The 25,410-nt window shown below is 41.1% G+C and overlaps 2 protein-coding genes across 2 annotated transcripts; both read right to left on the bottom strand.

Moving 5' to 3' along the window:
* Positions 1–102: 102 nt before the first annotated feature.
* On the bottom strand, positions 103–13,880 carry dhrsx (dehydrogenase/reductase (SDR family) X-linked). The gene is made up of 7 exons (XM_035629587.2): positions 13,748–13,880; positions 7,513–7,620; positions 6,769–6,837; positions 4,893–4,994; positions 4,530–4,737; positions 3,262–3,469; positions 103–2,551 (listed from the first exon to the last, which is right to left on the bottom strand). The coding sequence occupies exons 1-7, from the start codon at positions 13,848–13,850 to the stop codon at positions 2,369–2,371; spliced, it is 981 nt and encodes a 326-aa protein (XP_035485480.1). The 5' UTR covers positions 13,851–13,880; the 3' UTR covers positions 103–2,368.
* On the bottom strand, positions 8,002–13,884 carry LOC118303455 (E3 SUMO-protein ligase ZBED1-like). The gene is made up of 2 exons (XM_035629586.2): positions 13,748–13,884; positions 8,002–11,093 (listed from the first exon to the last, which is right to left on the bottom strand). Exon 2 carries the CDS (start codon positions 11,042–11,044, stop codon positions 9,017–9,019), a length of 2,028 nt encoding a protein of 675 aa, XP_035485479.1. The 5' UTR covers positions 11,045–11,093; positions 13,748–13,884; the 3' UTR covers positions 8,002–9,016.
* Between the last annotated feature and the right edge of the window lie 11,526 nt (positions 13,885–25,410).

The following is a 25,410-nucleotide window of genomic DNA, read 5'->3' as shown; positions in this document are numbered from 1 at the left end:
AAGACAGCCGTCTTCTTCCAATATCTTTTAAATTAAAACGACAAATATGAAGCAAAAATGATATAACAAGTAAATAATGTGGACTCAATAAGTCACAATAGGTGCTTTGGCATCTCAAAGGTAGTTTTTATTAGTTCATGTGGTCTTGCTCCAAGCAATCATCTCTCTCAGTCTGAGACCAAACAGACCAAATATTCAGAAGACTACACATGAACCCACAGGAAGAAGACGCCATTTGCAGTGTGTTCTGATTGACAGTTTGGTCGTGATTGGAATACAGCTTCGACTGAAATGTATTGCACGTCGTAGAGTGGCGATGACAATAAACAATAATCACAATGCAAAGAAAAGCAGCGATAAACACTTAAATTATTATAAACAGTAACTGACGCACAGACGGAGGACAGTCACACATGGCTCACATAGACCTTTGCTGATTGGATACAATTATGTTGAATCCAACCAATCACAATTGATCCATAACCTTGTGTTGAATCTTTGAAGGCTTGTGTTATTTTGATCTCTACATTCATAGTGGTATTCTGAAAATCAGCAGACAAGTGTCACAGTATTGAAAAGGAAGAACTTCTTGTCATGAACTCATGTGGCAGCTCACAGTCATTTCACATATTAGGTTGCACTGCCTGATTATTCTAAAATCAGATTCAAGCAGTAAAAGAATCACGTATATTCAGTGTAGTGAAAATCACACTGCTTAGAAAATACACATCCAAAATTCATCAGCTGCTATGACCAAGCATTTAGAAACACATCTCAACATATCCGAAAAACTGATCAACACAGAAATTACTGAAAGGTTCTTGTTGTGAACAAACAACGTGAGGAAACACAAACCAACATTTCGTTAAGTGCATTTGTTGGGGACTTTTCAAAAGGTGGATTAATCCACATTTCGGGCAGAATACTGTACCGGTGTTGGTTTTGTTCTTTTCATGGAATCGTAATGACCAGAGAGAAAGAAAAAAAAGGCTTAAATGATACAATCAAGTAAATAAAGATGATAATACTGATGATAATAGTAATAATAACAACCATAATAATAATAATATGTACCCACAATCTACTACAACAACAACATGTTTGCCTTCAGCAAACGGTTTGTACATTCAACAATTAATAACATAATTGCATCTATAAATGTCAGTATTATTTTTGTAATTATAAGTATCAGTCTGGTAGAGATTAAAGCGGCGGTTGTACAAATTTATCTCTGTCTCTGTCTCTCCTCTCTCCCTCTTTTCTCCCACCGCTGCTCCCTCCCCCATCTCTCTCCTCACCCCAACCGGTCGAGACAGACGACCGCCCACAACCGAGTCCGGTTCTGTCAGAGATATCTTCCTGGTAAAAGGGAGTTTTTATTCTCTCCACAGTTGCCAAGTGCTTTGGTCATTGTGGGATTTGTTGGGTTTTCCCTGTAATATTGTAATATTGACCTCACTATGTACAGTGCCTTGAGACAATGTATGTTGTGATTTGGCGCAATACAAATAAAATTGAATTGAATTGAACTGAAACTACAGTTTGTGGGGGCTATTCGATTTTTTTTATATGCTACCAAATATAATGGCTGATTCATAATGAATGTTTTCAGTAAGGCTAAAAGTCCCCACCCCTCCAAAGTTTTCAGTAGTTTCACATCACATTAGGCCACCTGTGGAAAATTCATGGAGACAGTGCCAGAATATAATATATATATAAAAACAACAAAAGTACAACATCTGTAGACTAACAGGCACTGATGAAGCATTTAGGTCACTTATGAGCTCAGGCTGTCTGTGATTATGAAACAAACTCAACGTTTTGGCATGATTTTGTTTCTTTAAACACAAGATTTTTTTACTTACGCTGTAAAAGGGCGTTTACAGGATTACACGTGGTGGTCTGGGAACGGATTGGATTTCCCTCTGCTAATGAAACACTGTCGTGAGCTCTCGGAGGGAAACTAAGAAGCAGATTGTCACCTAACCCTTACCCTACAATCAGCCCAGGATCAGATGTGGTTAAGATTTGGGCAGCAGAGCGATCACAAAGTGTAAACAGAGTACGAGATCAATGGGTCAAATGATAAAATTTAGTTAGTTAATAAGTTAGTTATTATTTAAGTTATTAAGTTAGTATGTGCTGTTTAAGTTATTCTGGCATCTTTATCAGATCAGACAAGAAGAACTAAATATTTGTGTTTTTCTTTACAGGTATTTGCTTTTGCTCCTGTTAATAAAAATAATAATTAATAATAATTGAGGGAGAAGTAAGTTTCTTCACTCAAGCTATATTTGTAAAACAAATTATTTAAGCAGCTGTGGACAGTCAAACCACAGTGAGGCGCTGGCTCCGTCCCAGCAGAGTGTCAGGCCTCCTGGAGGCCCACGAGCACACAGCTCTTCTTCCACAGCTCCACCTGCAGCTCAGGGTCGTAGGAGAGGTCAGAGGACTGAGTCTTCTCGCCGTTATACAGGTAACAGCCCCCCACCCCCTCCATCTCAGAGGCCGCTGCAGCGTAGACGGTCACGGATGCACCCTCGGCTGGAGTCTGAGGAGGACGAACATGATGGCAATGAAACAAGGAGAAACCAGAGTGTGGATGGTGGTGGGGAACGGCCATCACAAACTCTCCCAGAAGAACCACCTAGAGAACCTGAAAGACCTCTGCAACAAACTTGTTAAGGACCACTAGAATCACCGAACACCCCCTCTTACTGAAGGACGTCTAGAACACTGTCACTGATCATTAGAACTTACCTACCTAGATAAATAGATAGATAAATACTTTATTCATCCCAAGCCGGGAAATTCTGGACCTACCTCCACTCCATGACATATACAGAGACATATACAGAGCCCGATGCATACGTCAGGTGAAAACACCTAGAACAACCTAAAGGATTTTTAGAACCTTAACATTGACCCATGAAACATCCTCAAAGACCCTGAGACAATAAGCAACAGAACCTTGTAAAGATTCTGTAAATAATGTCGGGACATGATGAATGAGATCAGCCGGAGTTCAGAGGCTCAATAAGTTGAGTTCAATCTGGATTCAGAAAACTATCTTCACGCTATAAATTTGGAATGAAATGCTGACAAGTAGGTAAACGTGCCTTCATTAGCATAAATGTGATCATTTGCATAATATTCATTCAAAAATATTAATGGAACACTACCTATTCCACTCAGTGTGCCTCAGCCCACATTAAGAAATGAGAAAATGTTGACACAGAAGTCCTATTAGTAAAAATGTACCCTGAACAGGATCTTGGCCACCGGTCTCTTCAGCACCTTTGCAAGGCTACTCAGGTTGTCGTACAGTGCCGTGTCCACCATACCGGGGTCCACGGCGTTGACGGTAACCGGAAAGCCGCCGGCTGTCAGCTGCTCCTGCAGGTGGTAGGTGAAGAGGACGAGGGCCAACTTGCTTTGAGAGTAGGCCCCGTGGGAACTGTAGCAGATCCTGGAGACGGAGACAGAGAGAGGGGGCGGAGGCAGGTTCACTCTGGAGGTCAACTGGACTGCATACTGCAGGTTAAGTCCGTACAGTCCTATCCTGAGGTATTATTACATGAAAACCAACAACAACAAGATGCTCAGCTCCAACAGAACATGCCGGATGTCTGTATCAAAGACTGGGCCCGGAAATTGAAGTTAATGCGGAAGTGCCTGAAGCCTGTGTTCTCAGGAGTCACCAGCAGAGGGCGACTGACTGGTTGTTCCTATAGAAAATGACTACTTCTCACTTGATTTATAACATCAGTAATCATTTTCCTGAGGAGTTTATGGTTCAATCGCTAGTTTCAAGTCTTCTTCAATACAACATGATTTACACATTTGTAAATTATGGAGTAAAATAGACGATACAGCACCGAATACATTGTGGCGTGTCTACAGTGTGATTGATAGCTGGACTTGTCCAATGGGTGCATGGTTGCAGGTGTAGGTGGCCGAGCAGTGGACCAGCTCTCCCTTTGACACACCCTAAATTCTACTACAGGTTTGAAAAACCCAAGATGCCGCCGGTCAAATGCCAAACTCAAGGCTTCAATATACAGCCACTCACAAACCATGGGTGATGTCACGGTGGGTTGACACTTGGTCTGTACTTAATTTAAAAGATATAACTAACCATAAAAAACTATTTGAAAAACAGTCATTCCTTTTCAAAGTGACTGATTTTAAGATAGACAATAAAATGATAATCCTCTCTCCGTGGTTTGCTGCTTGCAGAGCACATTGAACTTATCTCGTGTGGCAAATGTCAAGTCAATTGGAGACACGGTGTGAGGGGCGTGGTCTTTCCGAAATTAAATTTTTTGGGCCTTAATTACAGCGCCACCCCGTGGCCAATTTAGATAATTAGGGTTTAGAAGCTAACGCACATCACTTCCAGTTATTGTGCAAAGTTTTGTAGTTTTGGCTTATTCCAGCTCAGGTGAGTGTGAAGTAACGCAGCACGCGAATAAGTAATGATATCTATGGACCAACACAAAAACAAAGTTTCTCTGGTTCCATTTTACCTCCTGTTCAAGTCATCCATTTGCAGGACTCCTGAAAAGTGTGTGGCGGAGGACATGTTGATGACTCTGGAGCAGCAGCCCTGTCGCCCGGACCTCTTCAGCAGGTCCAGCAGCAGGTTGGTCAGCAGGAAATGGCCCAGGTAGTTGAGGCAGAAGTGGAACTCGAAGCCGTCCTCCGTCTGTGTCTCAGAAATCAGCATGGTCCCGGCTCCATGAGAGAAGCGCAAAGTAAAAGAGGAGGAGATGTGTTTTTCAGAGTTAGCAAAGACCAAACTTTTACCCACGCATGATGTAAAAAAAAAAAAGAAGCTTGAACTATGTATCAGTAGTATGACCTTTTATGTATTCACATTGACGGCCTACCATTGTTAACCAGGACATGGAGGGGTAGACCTCTGTTTCTGAACGTCTGAACAAACTGCTTCACTGACTTCAGTGACGTCAGGTCCATAAACATAAACTCAGCTGTGGGGAAAAAAAAAAAAAATCCTGTTATTCAATTTAAACGGTCTTTAATTAAGGGCAAGGTAAGTTTATTTGTATCGCACATTTCAACAAAAACATTCAAACATTAAAAGCATTGGGAAGAAAAACATAAAAGTTGCAATGCAGTACAAGAAATGTATTCATAGTTTATCCACTGAAAGGTGGCAGAAAACAGAAAAGACTTCAGTTTTGATTTAAAAAGAACTGAGAGTTGCAGCAGACCCGCAGTTTTTGTGGAGTTTGTGCCAGATCTGCGGAGCAAAGAAACGGAACGCTGCCTCTCCATGTTTAGTTCTGACTCTGGGGACAGAGACCTGTCCCAGAGAGGTCTGAGAGGTCTGGGTGGTTCGTAGCAAAGCACAAAATCAGAAACGGATTCTGGCCCTAAACCATTCAGTGCTGTGTAAACCAACAGTAGTATTTTGAAGTAAAAAAAAAAAGTGTGTACTAAATGTGCCCTCTGGGATTAAACCTCTGAAATCAATTCTCACACTCACATATGGCAGTTACACTGTGCAATTCACGAACTGAGACGGCCAACAAGAGACGGTTGACAGGGCAAAGATATTTTTATCATATCATGTTGCACGGTGAAAACTTTTCTTCAAAAGTCCAATTAATGTCGTCGCTCTCACACGGTGGGACTGACAATGAGCTCTTTGTGGGGAGACAGAATGCCTTCTGGCATTAGACTGGATTACCACCCTGCGTGCCGGCAAAGACGGGAGTGAGTGTGTGTGTGTGTGTGTGTGTGTGTGTGTTTGTGTGAGACGCATGGAGGGATTTTACTTGGAAATATACATTACTAACTTTTGGAGGGGCGGGGGAGCGACACATGCACAGCACAGTAAATTAAATCTACCTAGTTCATGGTGAATTCTGCCAGTTGACTACGCTGCAATCTTAATGGACATTCTGACAGGCCACTGACATGGGTGGAATCTATCCCAGTGCTGCCAATGGGGAGTGTGTTTTAGTGTGTGTGTGTGTGTGTGTGTGTGAGAGTGAGTGTGCACACACAAACACACACATACACACAGTGAGGCAAAGAGCGCTGCACACAGCTCTAGGATGAAGTAACAGCACAAAGTCTATATTTCATGTTTTATGTAAATTTAAATGTAATATCATTATGAAACTCTGGCGGGACAACTATAGTATAAATAGTGTAAGTATAGGGGGCCCCTCAGTTTGGCATTCAGTTCAATGGACTGTACTGTATTTCCATAGCGCTTTTTTAGTCTTATAGACCAGTGCAGCAAACAGTAGAGCTGCATGAATGTGCGAGTGGATGAGACTTGTAGGAAATAGTCCATTTACATGTCAGATCATTTCTTTCATTTAAAGTTTTCCTCGTGGATAAAAGTTCACGTCAAAAATAATGGTGGAAGCCATGACAGACATGCTTTTTGAGGCCAATTTACAAAACGGCTAATTGAAACTGAATATTTGAGACGGCAGAATACTTTATTTATTCATTACTTTCATTTGGGGACTATAAGTAAAATAGTACATTAGCACGTTTTGCTCTGTATTTTGGAAATACTGGAGAAACAAAACTGCAGTGGGCCAGTGTTACAGGCTTCAACTGTCACATCTCATGTTGGGTGTGCAGACTGCTTTTAAAGTGTGTGGTTTCATTGCCTTGGCTAAGATGAGTGATGTGTGTGGGGAGAGGGAGAGAGAGAGAGAGAGAGAGAGAGAGAGAGAGAGAGAGAGAGAGAGAGAGAGGTGGAGACAGCGTGATCATTACCTCTTCCCTCATGGCCTTCCTCATTTATCTTCCGGGCGGCTTCTGTACCTTCTTCTCTCTCGTTGCCAGCTGGAGATGATGGAGATCAGACAGACTTGGTGGGCAGATGTTCAGCAGATTACCAATCAAACCGAGTACTACTGCCCTCACTGACTCATGCCATCAGTCTACAGTAGTACACGTAATGGTAAAACTATAGCATAACCAATCTGAGCTTTACCTTCAATCACTTGGACTAATGAACAGAAAGCTGCACGAACATTGTCCCCACAGTATATGAATATTGGGGATAGAGATACAAGGTAATTACCTCAGTCGGACAGATTTTTTTACTGCACACAATTTGCATCCATTTGAAAATAAAAAACAAAACTGCTGCTTCCATTGTAACTTCATGGCCTCCATGAGTCCAATATTAGGATACAAACCATAAATGTATAGAAGTGAAAATTAGTGCTCAAGCTAAACTGACCACCAATCAGGAACCTGTATTAATGAGAGAAAGCTTTGAAGGTCAGAAAATGTCATAAGTATATATTAATTCATTCATTCATTTAAAAAAAAAAAAAAATAGAAATACAAAAATATAGAGATACAGAAAGCCTTTTTCATCATTAACTGTATTTATTTTTCAATTTATTTATGTATTTAATTATAAATTTTGTCACTTACTTACTTATACTTATGTTATTTTCTGTCCTTCATAGAAAGCAGGGTATGTACTGAGTGGGGGCAGTAGCCTACCTATGATAACATGCATGCCAAGGCTTGCCAGGCGTCTCGCCGTCTCTAAACCCATTCCTCTGGTACCCCCCGTCACAATGGCCACCCTTCCATTTTGCGTGGGTAAGACTGTGGAGGAGAGAGGGCTCAAATCAGTATCAACGTGATTTGATTGTGTTATTGTAAATAGCTGGCGGGGTTACACGTTATCGCACCAAAGCCAGCGTCACCAGGGTCTTACTGATCCAGTACTGAGAGTGCAGGAAGGACAGGACGGAGCAGATCACACGCTGCCACACAGCATTTCAACAAACTACTGGGCAGTTCCCACATAGTCCACAATCAAGTATGAGCTTTCTCCACTGATCCACATGGGCTCAAACAGAAACGTGGACTATGTGGAAGGACAGGAATGTTTAATCTGTTAATAAAAATGGACAATAATAAAGTTAGTAGTAATTTATTTATATTGCAAAAAGAAACTAAAAAAACCCATTAACCAGTCAAGCAAATGTTGAAACAGTATCTTTACTTCCACAAAGTCATTTTACAACATTCATATGTGCCAGTGTTCTGCAGGACAAGGCTTTTCACTTTTTCTGTTAAGCAGTAATGGAGGAAAAAAAAGAAAAGAAAAACAATGACAGCATAGCAGGTGGATGTTTGTAGCAGGTAAGGGTAGATAGTGACAACAAGAGTATAAATATTCTTTTAGATTAGTTTGATCCAACATGAACATATTGTGGCTTATTCGTCAATTTGATTACAGTGGAATACATTTTCTATACAGATTTGAAAAAAACAACAGGGCTAGGATATTTCAATAGCAAAGAACATTTATGATTTAATTTATTTATCACACTCTTTTCCTTCTTGTAGGTTCCTGAGCCCGAATTTAAAAAATGATCAGAGGACCATTCTTGTGTCAGAGCATCCGCACACATTAAGTCCACACAGCTGAACTTGGGTAAAAAGATTTAATGGCAATCGTTCAGTAATTGTTAACATATTTAGTTTGAGCCTGTAGCCGATCTGCTTTCAGAGAACGATATGTATAGTTTTAGTTTTACTATTTCTTAAACAAACACAGCTCCACAGTTGGTTTCTTTCTATCTGTTTATATGCAATTTCAACAAATGAGGCTCCCTGGGAGCTTTAAAGGTGTTAGTAGGCATCATTTTGAAATTTGGACAGGCTACATGTCCTTGGTTGAGCGCTGTCTCTGAGATGCAATTGAAACAATATTTGCATCTCATTCACAGAAAGAGAGAAAGCATTCCGCCTAAAATATTGCACTACTCTTACAAGGCAGGGTGAGGCAACATAGGTCAAACTTATTTCATTAGATCAAAACACTTGAAAAGACTAAAGATTAAAAGACACAAAACTAAGACAAAGATTATTTAAAGGTGCAATTTGTAATGTAATGCTTCAGCAGGTCATGCATGTAGATCACACAAAGCTGTCAAAATTCCCAGTCCTTTTTGCATTTTAAACCCACATTGACTCCAGAGGATGGCCCAGACTAGTGTTCTTCCCAGCTATTGTTCAAATCCTCCTCACAGGGCTCGGCTGCATAGTAGGGCCGCAAGTTCTCATACAAAAAGACCTGCTGATCCACTAGAGCCGGGGCTATCCGGTTCCTCTTCCCACAAAGAAAAGCCCCAGATGAAGTGAACAGCCTGTGACAAGGTACACTAGTGGCAGGAACACACCAGTACTTCTGCAGCACCTTGGGGAGGGTGGGGAACAAGGCTGCATGATCCGTCCACCACATTAATGGGTCTTCATTCAGACCTAGAACTCTCTGTGACTTATAGTTGCTAAGCTCCTCTACCACCTGAGCATGTAGCTCCTCCTGGCCATGGTCGGTTTCAGACTGGCAAAATATGGCAGCCAAAGGGTTGACTTGGGTCGAACTGCTGGCTGACGATTCTCCTGGAGGTGCCCATTTTTTGCTAGGCGGCTCATCAGACAACAAGGATAAATCATCGAGACATGCTCGCTCTGAAATCTGCTTTTCAAGGATTGCCTTTGCATCCTCAATTAAGTTACTCTCAACTTTTGACCGTTCCTGAGTTGAAAGGAAAGGTAACTTCTTGTACCGGGGATCCAGGAACGTGGCAATGTTGAGGAACATTGAGATCTCTTGTGAAATTTGCGAATTCTGTGAATAGGTGCTGGACAGGACCTTAAAGATGACCTCTTTGGTCATGCTGGTCTCTTTGAGATCCCCTTCTTTGATTTTGAGGGTGGTATTCAACAGCATATGAAGTACAGGCCTCACCATGCTAATGGTTGGGTACCTGCAAGAAGTGAACATATCAGCTACAACTTTAAAAGGCTGGAGGACTTCAATCAAGCTCTCCAATAAAATCCAGTCTGCTCCACCAAAGTTAAAATGATGGCTGCTGGAACTCTCTGCAAGTGTTGAAGTTAAAGCAACCCGTTGCTCTTTCAGTCTTTGTAACATCACTAATGTGGCCAACCACGACCTACCCCTGTCCGTCAGGAGTTGACACTGGGTGAGGCCATGCTGCTTCTGTTTTTCTCTCAGCAGATACATTGCGGGTTCTCTGAAATGATCAACAAGTTTTCGGCAACATCCCAAAAAGCTGTTAACCCGAGGAAGCTGGAAGGCTTCATCCATTGCGCGGTTGATTGTGTGTCCAAGGCAAGGCATTTCCACTGAAAGGTCCAGCAGCGAGCATGCTTTGATAATATCTACTGAACCATTTGTGGTGGCACCACTGACTTTATGAGTTATCCCCCATTCAACAAAGGCTTCATACATCGCTCTGGTGATATTCTCGGCCGTGTTGTCATCTAGTACTTCAAATGTTTTGAGGCACTTGTTGGTCATGGAGAAACCCGATGTACTATTGTAATTAACAGAATGCATAGAGAGTGAAATGTATGTTCTGTTCTGGGTTTGACTTTGCCACAGGTCTGTAGTTACTCCACAGTTCACAACTTCAGCAAGCTCACTGAAGACCTTGTCCCTGATCTGGCAATATGTCTGGGAAACCATTTTAGCTGCCAGGTCACTTTTACTGGGTGGAGAATACCCGGGATCGACAGTACTCATTAAGCTCTTAAAGGTACGCTCTTCAACTAGAGATACAGGGTACAGGCCCTCACAGATGAAGTTGATTATAGCTGTTGTCAGATCATTGTGTCGTCTGTTTTCGTAGTCTAAGGTATGCCTTGAATTAGTGTCCTGGGATTGTTGCTGACCATGGGGAACTGAAGGCTCCGTCTTTATCCTGGAGAATGCTGTGGCGAATGCCTCACGCATGTGATCTGAGTTACTCCTCAAAAACTCACTGAACTGTACTGGATGGTTCTTCTCAAGGTGGTACGACAGATTGGAGGTATTTCCAGAGTAAGCAATTTGACTCATACAAACACGACAGTAAATCCGTTTCCAGTGCAATATGCAGCCATCTGCATCAGTGTCAAAGCCAAAGTATTTCCAGACTTTGCTTTTTGCTCGTGGGTGTGCGACCAAATTGAGGCCAGAGCACGAAGGTCCAGAGCTTTTCCCCTCCATTGGTTCCTTTGGTTAGCAATCCACTCGGATGCCTTCGTTTAGTGAGCACCTAACAAGAATAGTAAGTTTGATATCAGCTGAATCATAACCAGGTGAAATATCACATTTAATGACTGCATTTCCATGTACACAACAACCAGACTACAGTTAGAGGTCAGGTGAGAGAAGAAATCAGATAAATTGATTATGAAGTACTGTGATCTATAAATGTTTCATGCAATAATCCCTCAATCAAATGAATCAATGTACCCTCAAGACGTAATGAGCAAATATTGATAAAACAGTCACTGTATTCATAATTCTACATCACATGAGCAATATACAGTATATTGTGATTAGGGATGAACCATATGCCTTGACTTTTGCCGTAGCAATCGAGATTCCAATCAATATATGGTTGTTGCATTACCACAAAAACGACATCACTAACAGTGATATATTAACTTTTTGGACAAAAAAGGTATAGAAAGACAATTTATGGATAAAATAACCAGAATAAGGTGTTAAGCACCTTATCATGAAAAGCATGTGAAATGATTAATCGTCTGATACAGGCAGACATATTAAAGACATGAATAAATTGAATCTAATATAAATCAACATATCGCCCTCTACTGTATTTAGTGTATTGAAGTTTGTGATAACACAATGTAATGTTTCTTTAACAAGAAAACATAAAAAATATCGGCGCGAAAGAGGCATCAGTCAAATTCAATGTTTTCTATATTGTGACGTCATACCATGGCTGAATCTGAAAAAGAACGAGTAATTTCTAGTTTTTGTTAATGCTAAATCTAATTAATTATTATTTGTTGAAATGGAACCTAAACTCTTGGTAGTAATTAATCGTTTGCTACCAGATGAAAATGGTCCCTTAACTTAAGCCTTACTCATACAGATGCACACGAACAATTCCAAATACATCTGATTGATTTCATGCCTGGCTCAATTATTGGGCTTCCACAGCTTTGCAAAAAAGGCAAATAAAAAACCGAGTTTCATTAACGTGACATTTTATACCTCTGGTTACTGCTGAAAGTCTTGAATAAGTTGATTTTGAGCAATACATATGAGGTCACCTGTTATACTACTCAAACATGCCTTATGCTCCGTCATGCAGTCACAGCTAAACAGATTTACAAGTACCAAACCTTTATCACCAAATTCCCATCTCTTTTTAAAAAGATATTAAAGAGTGTAAGAAGAAGAGAGAAACAAATCATTGAGTTAAGAGTAAGGATGTGAAGAGCTGGAATTTTTGTTTTATCAATTATAGACCAGAGTCTATATCTTTTTGCAATGGTTCATTACAGGCAACAACAAATCCCCTTACTCGCCTTTGAATAGCTCACATTCTTTGAGAGATTATAAGCGTATGAGCCCATTTCACATAGAGGCACAACAGGATCTTTGTCTTTAAGTGTGATGCATTCGTGATTTCTCACTCTACCATCCCATGATTGAAAACAAAATTTCCATTTGGTTTGATGCTTTAATTCCAAATCAGATACTCAAAACACTATGCACTCCAGTGTAAGTTTGCATGAGGAGCATTACAAAGAGGGAGTTGTTTTGTTATTCAGGGGCAGCTGTTCCACCGCTTTCAAATAATTTGATGCGGAGGTCCAGACAGTAGATCTTACAACATCTTATAATCACATCTTGTAGTAATAAACGCATGGGCTTCTATTGAGCACACTCCCCAGAAGCTCTCGAAAAAGTAAATAGACAAGGAATGTAACAGATATTACTCCAGGGTCAAGGGTGATAATTTCTTCTTTAAAAAAAAGTTAAACTTTCAGCAGGATAAACTGCTCAGGGGAAGGTGAAGGGTGAAATCTTCACCGTGTTCCTCTATAATTTAACGATTGATTCTGGATTACATGTTTCCTCTGGTGAAGTGACCTGGTCATTCAGTCGGGGCAAAGACAAAGGCCTGATATTGTCCACCTTCTTTCTTTGAGTCAAATCTCAGTCACATAGTTGAGGCATAGTGGTATGATTCAGTGTGGCTCACACGGGATTATGTTATCTCAGGATTAACCTCTACAAATCCACTTAGAAATCAGAGGGAAAACAATCATTTCTACAGCCCAAAATGAAAAATCTAGAGATTTACTATAAGGACATCAGGATTTAAATCACTGACCAGTGAAAATGAGACAGTAATCCAGTCTGATTCAGCCTTTAATTGACTTTTTCCAGGCAGAAATTCATTAAATGTGAAATACATTTAAAGAAAAAAACTATTTGGAATATTGTATGTGCTAGTGGTCCATTTCTAAACACACTGTGGAACAAGGAAGCTGTACAACTACATGGAAACACGCTTCACTTAATGTCAACTTCACCTGATTTATATTACAACGTACACACAATATAACAGATGATCCATAGGTCAGTATGAATTTGAGACTGGCTAGTAGCACCAGCAGGGTAGATGATTGTGTTTATCCTCACATTCTAAACTTGCTTTGCCTATCAGACGCAGGCCGAAGCCACCACAAGACACCGACAGTAAAAATTAATACAGACAGTCTTTTCGGTGAACACCCTTTGTCAATAAATAACACAACATTGCCGGAAATCATTATTTTTTCCTACCTAGTCTGGTATGCAAATGGAGGGCACGGGGAATTATGGGTTTAAAGAACACAGCCCAGCAGACACAATCAAATGTAAAGTAGAATAAATGGACCTGACCTGGCAGCGTGAAAGATCTGTTGAACATCTGATAGAGAAGAACTTTAATGCCGCACATATACAGTCTGATGAGAGGAAGAACCACTTGCTGCAGCCACATCATTGTTGCGTCCCGACGAACAGCTTCCGAGTCCCTCTGTGTTTCAGTGTAATGAGTCCGGGTGGCAGCCGGCGCGGGGCTATATGTGTCCGCGGTTCCGCCCTCAAGGAAAACGGCGTCGCAAGCACAAGCCGGTCACAGGATGCCAGAAATGGTTCCGGTTAACTGTCAAGGAGAAAGAACTGCTTTTACCCCAATAGATCTTATCAATGTATTGGATTGTCGGGCATAGCTGTGTGTTGTCGGTCCAAATATATCGTCAAGGGAAAACCCCTGAAAAACATTGATCATGTCCATGACCTTGTGATTGTATTATTATTCATACTACCAGGAGATTAGGAGCTCCTGCCGGCGCATTAGAAAAGAAAGACAGACAGACCCACTTTATAACAGCTAAAACAAATGCTCTTGTGTCCTATTTAGTAATACATGCTGTGTGCGTGTGTGTGTGTGTGTGTGTGTGTAAATGTACTGTGCATTATTGCATTTAGTGTGATTATTGCAGAAACCTGTTAATTTGCTCAGTTATTATGATATGCAGCCTTATATGTTCAAATAAATAGCCCATGAAATAATAGGTTAGAATTCATGTGTCAAAAATAGGGTGGCCAATTGTCCCTTATTAGCCGGGTCTGACTTGATGCATCATTGTGTCAGAAGGTGAAAAAAAATCAAAGGTATATTTCTTGTTTCTTGCTCTTTGACTTAGCCTCTGAAGTCCTTGCTCCCTTATTTAATAATTTTCTTCTCTGATTGGCTAAATTCCAATTGATTTATGAATTACTGTTTATGTACTACTTTCATAAAAAGATCTACGCTTTTTTCCATTTGAAAATGTTGTGCTTGTATAATAGGCCTATCATAATGTATGTCCTTAAAAGAATTGGAAAAAAGATGAAATTACAACCTACAAGACAAGAGCACTACTTAACAAACTCCATTTTTTTTAATGTGTGAATAAATAACTGCTAGAAGGAGATCAAAAGCATCGCATCCTCTTTGGAGAAAAACAGGAGAGCTGTGGTTGTGGGAGTGGATTCGGAAAGTCCTTCCTGTCGACTTTTCCTAAACACTTTTCCTTGACCTCAATGGAAATCGTCATGAGGTCAAGGAAAGGTATAAAGGAGGATTTATAGGACTTAGGAAAAGCCAACAGGGCAGCTCGGAGAATCCGACGCCACATATTCACTACATAATATTGTGCGCATCCTATGCTACTTCCCCCTGTGTGTTCTTAGATTGTTAATTCATGCAGGCTTAAACATATACCCTATCCTAAAGGAGATAGGAAAGGAAGCATTGAAGCACCTTTCCTATGCATTTAGTTTGAACACACAGATGAAAGTCAAAATGTGCTTCTCAAAAGTACAATAGCTCAAATTAAAAAACAAAAGAACCAGACAACAAAACATGAACACGCATTTGTGAAACTAGATAGTAGAGGACGAGACCACTTTGAATCAATGAGTCTAGCTGCTTTTTAAAGGCATTTATATATATGTCTATAGGAATACACATTGTGTTTATTATTCTACATGTGCATAACATTATTTTTATGTTTATTATGTTTGTTTATTATACAGAAAACTATCCATCCATACAGCCATCTATTCTTCGTCCATTCATTATCTCCTTCATTTAAATTGTGAAATGGCTTCAGTTATGTGGTGCTGTAATCTTTAATTAAACTGACTGAACAAGCAAAACTTTTTTATTCATTTTTAATTTTAATTTCAATATTTTTATGCAACTACCTCCTTTAAACTCCACTGTGTAATCACCGCAGAGCACTCTCACAGATCCTAGATCTGATAAAAGAGCAGTAGACGATCATGTGATGATCACACCATGGGGTGGGTGCTGTCATCCAATCTCAGGCCCCCCTTTCTGCAAATGAAAGCTTTGATGATGTCTGCAGTCATTTTGTTAGTTTGGCACATTTAAATATGGATTAAAAAAAGAAAGAAACAACTGCAGCCAACACGAGAAAAGAAACTACAAAGTAAAACAGGAAATAACAAACTTAATACAAGAAACACAAGGCCACAAGGAATAACAAAAGTAAGTTAACTAAGGCAAACACACACAAGGAAGGAACAAGAGAGACTTAACGGAGGTACAGAAGGAATGTTAATCAAGTAACAGTGTAATCTCCACATTCAGATCACTCACGGCTCCCTGTAACTCTTACGCTTCTCCCTCAACGAGCAGTAACATTAACACCTGCCTTCTTTTGCTCTTTCTGCCAATCACAAGTACACAGATTCAACTCACTCTCATAGTTGAGATGACTGACAAGACTCCGAACATGCTCACTGACAACCTGTAGAACTCAGTAACTGTTATAACCGTCTATTTTCCGACCGAGCCAAACACAAAAGTCATAACACATTGGTATGTTGTACTAGGCACTAACACTTTGAGTGAAGACAGGAAAAAAATGTATATACATTTAGGTCTGTAGCTCTCATCTTCATATTAATCAAATGGAAGTATTGTATGGGGCCCACAACATGATAAGAATGAGGTTGCTCATTGGATCACTGCTTGTGCATGCATATTGTCACGCTTTTCCTAAAATTCTAAAGATGGCGGACAATCGGTGTTACATTCCATGCACTTTCTATCATTTTATACTCATATTAATGCTGCGTTTGAACTTCAATCAGGTTAGGGTCAGGGTCAGGGTCAGGGTCAGGGTCGTTGTCGTTGCCTATCAAAATGAGGAATACAATGGTTTCAAAAACCAATCATCACTAAATATTTATACCTTCAATGTAGGAATAATTCTTCTTTCACTTTTTTCCGCCATATTTTAATATCTGGCACTATCAGAGGAAACAGGAAATAGGAAGCTATCTACCTCTTATCATTTTGGTTGTGGCCCTTCAACACGGCCGCAAGCATAGCTCACCTTCGAGCAGCCTCTGGCGCGTGCTTTTTAGATCTCGGTGCTACTGCATGCTTTAATTTGATACTGTAATCTTTTCATTGTTTATTAATAATGGCTTATTGATTGTCTTGTTTTTAATGTAGTCTCTTTCTTGAGTGTGGCGATAAACTCGCCGGTTCAGCGGGATGAGAACAACAATGAAGTGGGCTGTGCATTACTGAGTAATACCAGATCATTTCCCAAGACAAATGAAGTGTTGTTATTAATTGCTGTATAACTCAGGTGTAAGCTGACCGTTGGGAACACAACTCAAAATTACCGACTGCCAAGAATCATTCTCACCACTAATTGCTCAGTAATGACTGTTGGTTTTAAACTAATCTGTTTTTATTCCAGGTTTATCAAGAATAATATGTCACAATATGTCTGATGTAAGGACCCCGTCTCAGACGGACACACCCCGTCTGTCCTTTAAAACATGAGGCTCTGGACTGTGGTTGCACAGGTCGGCTGCAACTGGTGCACAGCAAGTCACATCTACTGAGCTGCAACCGGGTTCTTATTCTGTCTAAAAGTTAGCACCATGGAGTTTGGTTTGAAGATCACGTGCTGTCTGCTTCTGGCTACTGCAGCAGTAACAGTTCAAGGTAAGATGAAGACTGGACAAGTGACTTTCTTAAACTTTCATTAAAAAAAGGGGTTGAAAGGATCTTTTTAAGATGGAGCCTGAAAAGCTTAGCGGTCATAACATTTACAGCACTCAAGAGCATGGTTTGTTATCTGCTGTGTGAAACGATATATTTTGAAATAATATTTAAAAACTCAGTTTGCTCGTATGCTGTATCTGTACGACTGATAGGGATGGAAGTGATCAGTGTGCATCAATTTGTTGATCGGTGTTAACCAGCCGAACCCTCAGTCAGTCAGTGGTGTCATCAGTATAAGACTGGTGCTTGTGACTTGAAATCATTGATGCTGGTGAAGATTCCTCTTCTCCATCCTACTGGAGGACCTGAACTGAAAACACTTTGTAAACCTGTGTGTACATCGAGGCCTTGATTCACAACCATGTGAGGGTCTAAATCTTAAACCTCACTTAAATTTGATCGTTACAAAGACAGTGTTCACTGCATTGTAACAAATTGTCGCTGACAAATATCCAGTAATGCAAGAGCATATAAAATATAGCACGACGCGTCTCCACGACACTCAGAATACCCCTCTTAAGATGTATTTGGCGGGATATAATGGAGCAGGACCCACATTTTAGACAAGGGCAAAAGTTTTTTTTTGTTGTTTTTTTTAAGTAAGAAAAAAAAAACAGATTTACAGTTTTATAAGGGAAAACAAACAAGATCCAAACTCAGGTGATCTAAAGACTCAAACTTAGGTGATCTAAAACTCAAGCTCAGTGAATCTAAACCTCAGAGCAGAGATAATTAGACACAGGAGAGACACGTTAGGAACAGGCGCCGGTGATCACAGGTAGGGAAACACAAGAAAAACCCAAGGTGACAGAAAACAAGAGACAGGAGAACAGGAAACCAATTTCAAAAGCAGGAATCAGCAAACGAGCAAAATGGAAAACCAAAAGGTAATTCAACTTAAGACACAGACACACAAGGGAAAAAAAAATATCAAAGCATGAATAAACAAAAGCCCGCAAAGAAAAAAACCAAGACCTGTCATTATCTGCCAGACCAGGAATATTTAGCAAACAGGTTTTTCTACTGTGGAAAAAAACTTTTTCGAGATTATCGGTCAGTGTTTGCCAGCGACCGAGAAATGTACAGTACGACCCCCTGCAAGGATCCGAACCTGGAGACGTGCTGATTGGGTATATTTTAGATGAGCGTCTCGGACTGATGAAGAGTAATGGACGGTAACAAATCAGAAGTGATCACAGTCATGAGCACCAGTCGAGTCATAGGGTCTCATAAGCTGATGTACATTTGTGACGTTTTTCACGTCTCCCTCATCCAGGATCTGACCTTCCCGATTCCCCCTTTGACAACGGTGAGTTATGTCTACTTATATTTGACCCTACCCCTTATATTTACTAACCATCGATATGTATCTGACATTTAGGAGCAATACCAGATATGGGACACTAGAGTATATGGAATTTCCCTAATGACTACCTACACGTTGAAGAGAGTTGAATGGTGTTGAATCAAATGAATACATCATTTGGTCGTCTGCCATCACTTGTCTTGGCCACTGTCCCAACACAGCGGCAGCTCTGACTATTTCGGCGCCCATGATAAGACAATGATGGCGATGGTGAGATCTCTCTTTGGGTGGAACGTGTCACTCTGGTTATTAAATGTGTTTGCGTGATCTACTGTGTATTATGAAATGAGAGCGGAAGCGGGACACGGATGTCGAAATGTGCCTCACACGTGTGAGTCAGACTGTAGTGTCCCAACTGCTTGAGGGCCGTCGGAGAAATTCCCAGATAAACAAGTCACAACAGTAACAAAATGCTGCTGACTGTTGTCCTTCTCGTGGTTGATGATAACTGCAGATCATTACACGTGTCTGGGCGTTGCGCCATTTCTGCTGCCACCCAGGCCTTTAAGCCTGTGGTGTGACAACACCAACATTTCACGGAGGCCCCACGCCCAACATTTTTTACTTATTACTGTCCAGCACCACATGACATTACATTACATTCGTTTAGCAGACGCTCTTGTCCAAAGTGACTTACAATAAGTGTAAAATCCTACGAATAATCTGTGTGTTTGAAATGTGCCGTAGAAATTGCGCTCTGTTTCTGCTTTGTGTTCTATTCACTGATGTGCTTGTGTTTCACAGATCCCCTTCGTGCACCAGCTGGGAACAGACCAAAGCGTTGGACAGGTGAGTGTGCAATTGCCTCAGGTCCATTGTTATTTTTAAAAATTGAATATTGTTGTATGAATAAAGGTTTTCCAACTATGTTCAAGAAGCAATTTAACGGGCTAAAAGGCAGAGGCAAAAATCCTGCCGACTTCAAGGAGGGATTATTTTAACGCAGACTCAACACAATGCATGCTGGTTACAAATGTTGTCCGACTTCTCCTGCGTCTTTGAAGCCGATGGCTTCAAAAACGCGCATGACGTTTTAATCCGAGGACGTTCTGAAGTTCAAATGTGCTCCGTTTATTTCCCTTTGCAAACATGATGCGATGCATTTCATCTGCATCTGGCAGTTCATTATTTATTCACACCTGACCACCAACAATAGTTTTAATCGTCAGATAGAAAGCTGTAAACGTTTCAGGAGCTTGAAATAATTCATGACCTATTTTTGTGGTATTTTGCTTTAGATTTTTTTTGTCTTTTTACAGTATCCCCAGGTCTGTGGTTGTCAATTAAAGAAAGAAATAAAGACTGTTCCCTAAGAGTATGCCTCCACAGATCATGTGTGCGTGACTTTTCGCCCCATACCATAATCCATCACCCTTCATAAAACACTTCTTTGATTAAATTGAGATGCTTGCGTCAATGGTGTTCTGCAAGCCTTCGTGTTCTGCAAGTGTCCTTGGGCAACAGACTTAACTCTAAATTGCTCTGACCATTGCTCTGAATGTGACACAAAAAGCAGCATAAATAGCTTTTGTGTGCGAATGAGTGACTGTGGCTCTAAGGTGCTTTGAGTGGCCGACAAGACTAGAAAAAGCGCTGTATAAATGCAGTCCATGTGCTTGTTGACCTCGAATGTTTTGTAATGGGTTGTCGTGTCTTCCTTAAACAGGATTAAGTGTGTTTGATCAACTTCGTGGCAACGGTGAGTCGACATTCACACGAGGCACGGTGAAAACAACAATTGGTTGGGCATTGAGGCCTGCTGCTTATACACAGTGTGTCTGTCTTACAGGAGCCTCGGGCGCCAAACCCACTAAAGCCACTGGACGAGGTGAGTCTACAAGAGTCATTTTAGATGGGATTGTGTCACAACCAATCTGAATTACATGTATGCAGTGAATTAGATAATTTTACCCTGTACAGTGTCCAAGACCACTGACACAAGTTGATGCGTTTGACACATTTGAGCCTCATAGAGGGAGCTGTGAGCTGCAGTTTGTAGGCAGTACAGGTCTTTCTGGATCCCAATGACTCGTCTCCCAGCAGATTGTGGACTGAATACTGAGATATTATTTGTGTTGATCCTCAGATCCAAAACCTGCCCCGGCCGCTGGAGGAAGTGAGTTCGAGAAGCGTCAACATCTGATCTGCATTTATTCTGTATTTATGTTTTTTCCTCAAATATGTCACCTCTCTATAGGTACTGACTGAGTTATGTTTATTATAATGACACTACAGTCCTTTATCAAGCGGGACAGGGACATTTTAGGATTTTTGGGGGGGGGGGGGGGGAGGTGGAGGGGGGGGGGGCGCGACACTTTATATCAAACAATAGCAAAACACTATATATATATAAAAATGTAATGCTCAACTTGTAGAATCTCAGTTTCCTGAGGGGGTTTCATCATGGGACTGGTGATTCAAATAATTGAGGCAGACATTTATTTTAATATTTCAAACCTTTCATTCCTAGATGGCTTTGGATTCAATCTGGAGGATGCTCTCCGTCCAGGTAAATCAGTGACAATGTGTATCATATGTGCACACATTAACTCAGACCCTTTCTATTGAATCTATCTACGGTTCTATTGAAGGAATTAAGTGGCCCCAAAAAGGGAATTATTACTGACAAAAACAGACATTTTGGGGTGATGTTTTTTTTCAAAATGCTTCCTATTTATCTTTCATTTCATGTTGTATGTTTTCTTTCCCCCAGCTGTGAAGCCCACTGAGAAACCCAGTGGAGGAGGTGAGTCATCAAACCCATACTCCCCTCTTCTTGATGATGAGAAGATATTGAGATAGTTTTCTGTCTGTAAATGAAATGGTGAAACGACCTGTATTTTTTTGATGCGTCTTTCTTTTTGTAAAACTCTTCCTCAGACTGTCAGGGGAATTTGGTGCAAAAGCTGGGCACAGTCATTGAGAAACAGAACCAGCAGCTCCGCCTGCTGGCCCAGCTGCTGGCCCAGTCATCTTCGCCTCGCTACAATCCGAGGCACATGCGCTGAGTGAGATCCGTGGGATCCCAGAGGTGAGTGTGGACGAATTCACAGTTCCGTCCCGCTATCCCAGCACAGTCACACAGTTGGCATGTTTCACTTTTAACTGATTTGAACCTTATTTTTGTTATAGACATGAAGAGGATGGGTCGACCGCTGGCTCGTTCATGATCATGCCGGAACCACTTGATCCTTTATCTGATCAATAAACAATCATAAAACTACTTGTATTAGGCCGATCATCCGAACATAATTGAAATGCTTATTGGGTAGCGACTCTGGGAGGTTACTCTTTTTTTTTACGATTACATCAATAAAGATAATCATCAAGTGTCAACTCTTGTGTTATGTTATTTGCAATATCCTTAAATATTCCTGAATAATCCTGAAATTATTCATGTATAGTAGCTGCTGTTAAGGTGTGGTAGTACACTCAGTGGTGGCAGGTTTGCCATCTCTGTTCACTGGTGGACTGGCTGGCAGGCAAAAGAAACTCACATCGTTTCATATTTGATGTGTCGGTGAATAATTGCATATTATTGTACGGACCACTGTACGGAATCAAGGAATCAAGACTTGGTTACACAAGAAACAGAAGCAGACCTTCGCCTATTGTTTTTCTAAATCTTTGACTACTTTGCTTTTCTGCAATGATTGTATTATATAGTGTATTAACACATTCCTGTTTCTGGCATACTGTAATATGTCAGGGATGAATTTGACGCATGAATTCAGAATTGTAAGTTAAACCTGACTTTTTATGTGTTCAGGAAACATGGTTAAAGCCTAAGTTTGATTCTGTCATTCCTGGTTGCTAAAGATAGACCCGATTGGCCAAGTGGAATTCAGTATAGAATTTGAGTGCTAATATGACAAAATATTCAATGCTATACAAATAATAATGACATGTTATTTTCATATAATTTGTCTCTTTGAAAGAGCTTAAAGGGCCCATATTATGCTCCAGGCACATTTTCAGCCTGCCTCCACGTATATTTGGTTATATGGGGTGTCTGCCAGCCCACGGAAAATGAAAAGAAAACAATGAGTCGTGATTTGGGTTGATTGTGCAGACGGTCTGTAAACGAGCCATTCACAGCCCGGGCGTCAAGTGACCCAAGTTGACTCCTGCTACTGGGGCGACCACGCCCCCAACCTGAACAGCACCTCCCCCCTTGAAGTGCGGAATTACAGATCGCGTTTACGCCATAATATTCCATAAATAATGTTTGCTCTGTTGTTGGATGTACAGTCCAACATGAGTCTGTACATCGACTCCCAGCATCAGCGGATGCAAGAGCTGAGTGGACTGCATTCATTGATGATGGAAATGTTCCAGCCACAGTTGGTAAAAACTTTCGGGTTTGTGCCAAGCACTCTTCGTCGGATAAGTTGTCCAACCTAGGCCAGTACAACGCCGGACTGGCAACCCATCTCTTTTTGAAAGACGGAGCCTTTCCAACTGTCGGAGGCGAAGCCCCGGAGGAGGCAAATGTGCTCTAGGGCTGGACGATATGGCTGAAAACTGTATCACGATATAAGTGTTCCGGCCGGAGTAGCTTGCGGCCGGCCGGCGTAGCTAAACTCTTTGCTCCGGTTTCTTCCAACGAGGACAAAAAAATTCTTGAAACGTTCTATCGAACGCATTTTCTATTGATAACGTGTCTATCGCGATACATATCGTTATCGTTCAATCGCCCAGCCCTTATGTGCTCTGTGTGTAATTATGGCGAACGTGTTCGCTGTGCCTCCCGGGTCTCTACGTCGTGTTTGTGCCTTGTCACGTGCGATTGTTGTCATGGCTTTTTTTTTTTTATGAATCGTCAATTACAGCATTTGACCAGGATATTTGGAAAGTTACTGTCAATGAGGAAGCTGTGGTAATACACGCCATGATGTTGGTATTAATGGCAGAATCTTTTCATTGGATCATTGATTTCCTCAATCAAAGGTCTATTCAGGCGAGAGTTGGGGATGTTCTTGTGTAATCCAAAGATAAATTACATCTTTTAAAAAGTTCACAAGGGCTTGGGGGAGTTTGTGTTTCTGGATGATGGCGCCCTCTGAAGGAGAGGATCAAATATTGGTCATTTGCTGTGCATCATTTAGAATGAGCGTATTATTGATATTATAACATCAAATGTTTTATAAACTTATTAACATGTAATCTCCACTCCACATTTCCTGTGAGGCAATGCAACCATTTTTTTTCTTCCCATTTGTTGTATAGTCACAAATGTTTGAACTTTGTCACCTGGACAATTTTTCCAAATGAACAAAGTGACTAAACTTATGCCAGATTAAAAAAACAAATAGGGTCAGTGGTCTTGATGGTTTGCATGGGAGTGGCCTGTTTCAGTCTGCGCCTGCTTCACCGCATAAAACAGGGCTCTGTCTGGTCCTCGCTTCCTTTCTGAACCCGAGGTACGTATACATTTACATTTTATCCGTGGCCTGTCTCTGGGGAAAAACTGGGCTTGAGATGGAAGTGGCCAATCTGCCTCTTGAAATGTTCTGATATATCCGTTTTGTGACATTCTAGGAGAACATTCTGCGTTCCTGTTAGGGCTCTTCTTGGCACGAGTGCCTCGTGATGTTACGCCTCACAGGGGCTGTTTCACATCTACAGACGGCAAACCAGGCTGCCGGTGTCACAGCTTGTCCCTCCGATCGGGAGTCAGGGGAGGCTGGCAGCTATTTACACTCTCATCTCCATCACCTCTGCTCGCTGGTCATCACACTCTTGTCTCATCTCATCTGTACGTCACATTACTGACCATCATTTTTGGTGAAACTAATGTTGGGTGCCCACCGTTAAAACGTGGTGATTTGACTTCTGTGCTGCCCGACTGAAGACGTGTCACGAGCTTCTTTGCAGCGACAGCCATATCTGAACTATCGTCCACTCTCCTGGTGAACACTTGGTCTTTTATCAGAGAAACAGTTTTATTGGCCAAGCATGTGAAATCATGTGAGGAGTTTGACTCTCTCAGAGTTTGGCTCTTTGTGTCAATTCATTTTGAATCATGTGTTTTGATGTTATGACATTGAACGAGACAGCTCAGCCCCAGCAAGGTGTGATATGGACAAAAAATTAAACCCCTGGATATATATATATATATATCTTATACATACAGAGAGATAAACATTCCATATTATTGTGGAAATTTGGACGCAGCCTGACATGCTGTATTTCAAATCAGAAGTGAAAGGACACTTTCAGCGAGTCGTCAGGCCTGCGTCTCTTTTCTGTCTCTTGCAAGTCTCTTTCATTCATCCCAAATTAATTGTCAACTCCTCAGTAGAGCGTTCTGAAAATATCTCCACTCCACCGTTACAAAATACGCTGTACCCACCTCCTGCCTGCGGAGGGCAGCGTTGCGCTTTTCAGTGTACAGTCGGCCCGGCTGTCTCTCTATGAGAATGGGCGTACGACTCGAATCTAAGCCGAAGTGAACGATGGGTGTAGCTCACACACTCACGCACGCTTGAAATACTATTTACGAGTTATTTGCTTTTGTCGAAAAAGCGAGAACGCTGTAAATGGTATCATTTGTTAAACGGTGTGCGGCGTGACTCGAGATGAACTTCACCAGAG

Source organism: Scophthalmus maximus, chromosome 1, assembly GCF_022379125.1.
Source record: "Scophthalmus maximus strain ysfricsl-2021 chromosome 1, ASM2237912v1, whole genome shotgun sequence".
Lineage (NCBI taxonomy): Eukaryota > Metazoa > Chordata > Actinopteri > Pleuronectiformes > Scophthalmidae > Scophthalmus > Scophthalmus maximus.
This window is presented reverse-complemented; position numbering and strand designations above follow the sequence as displayed.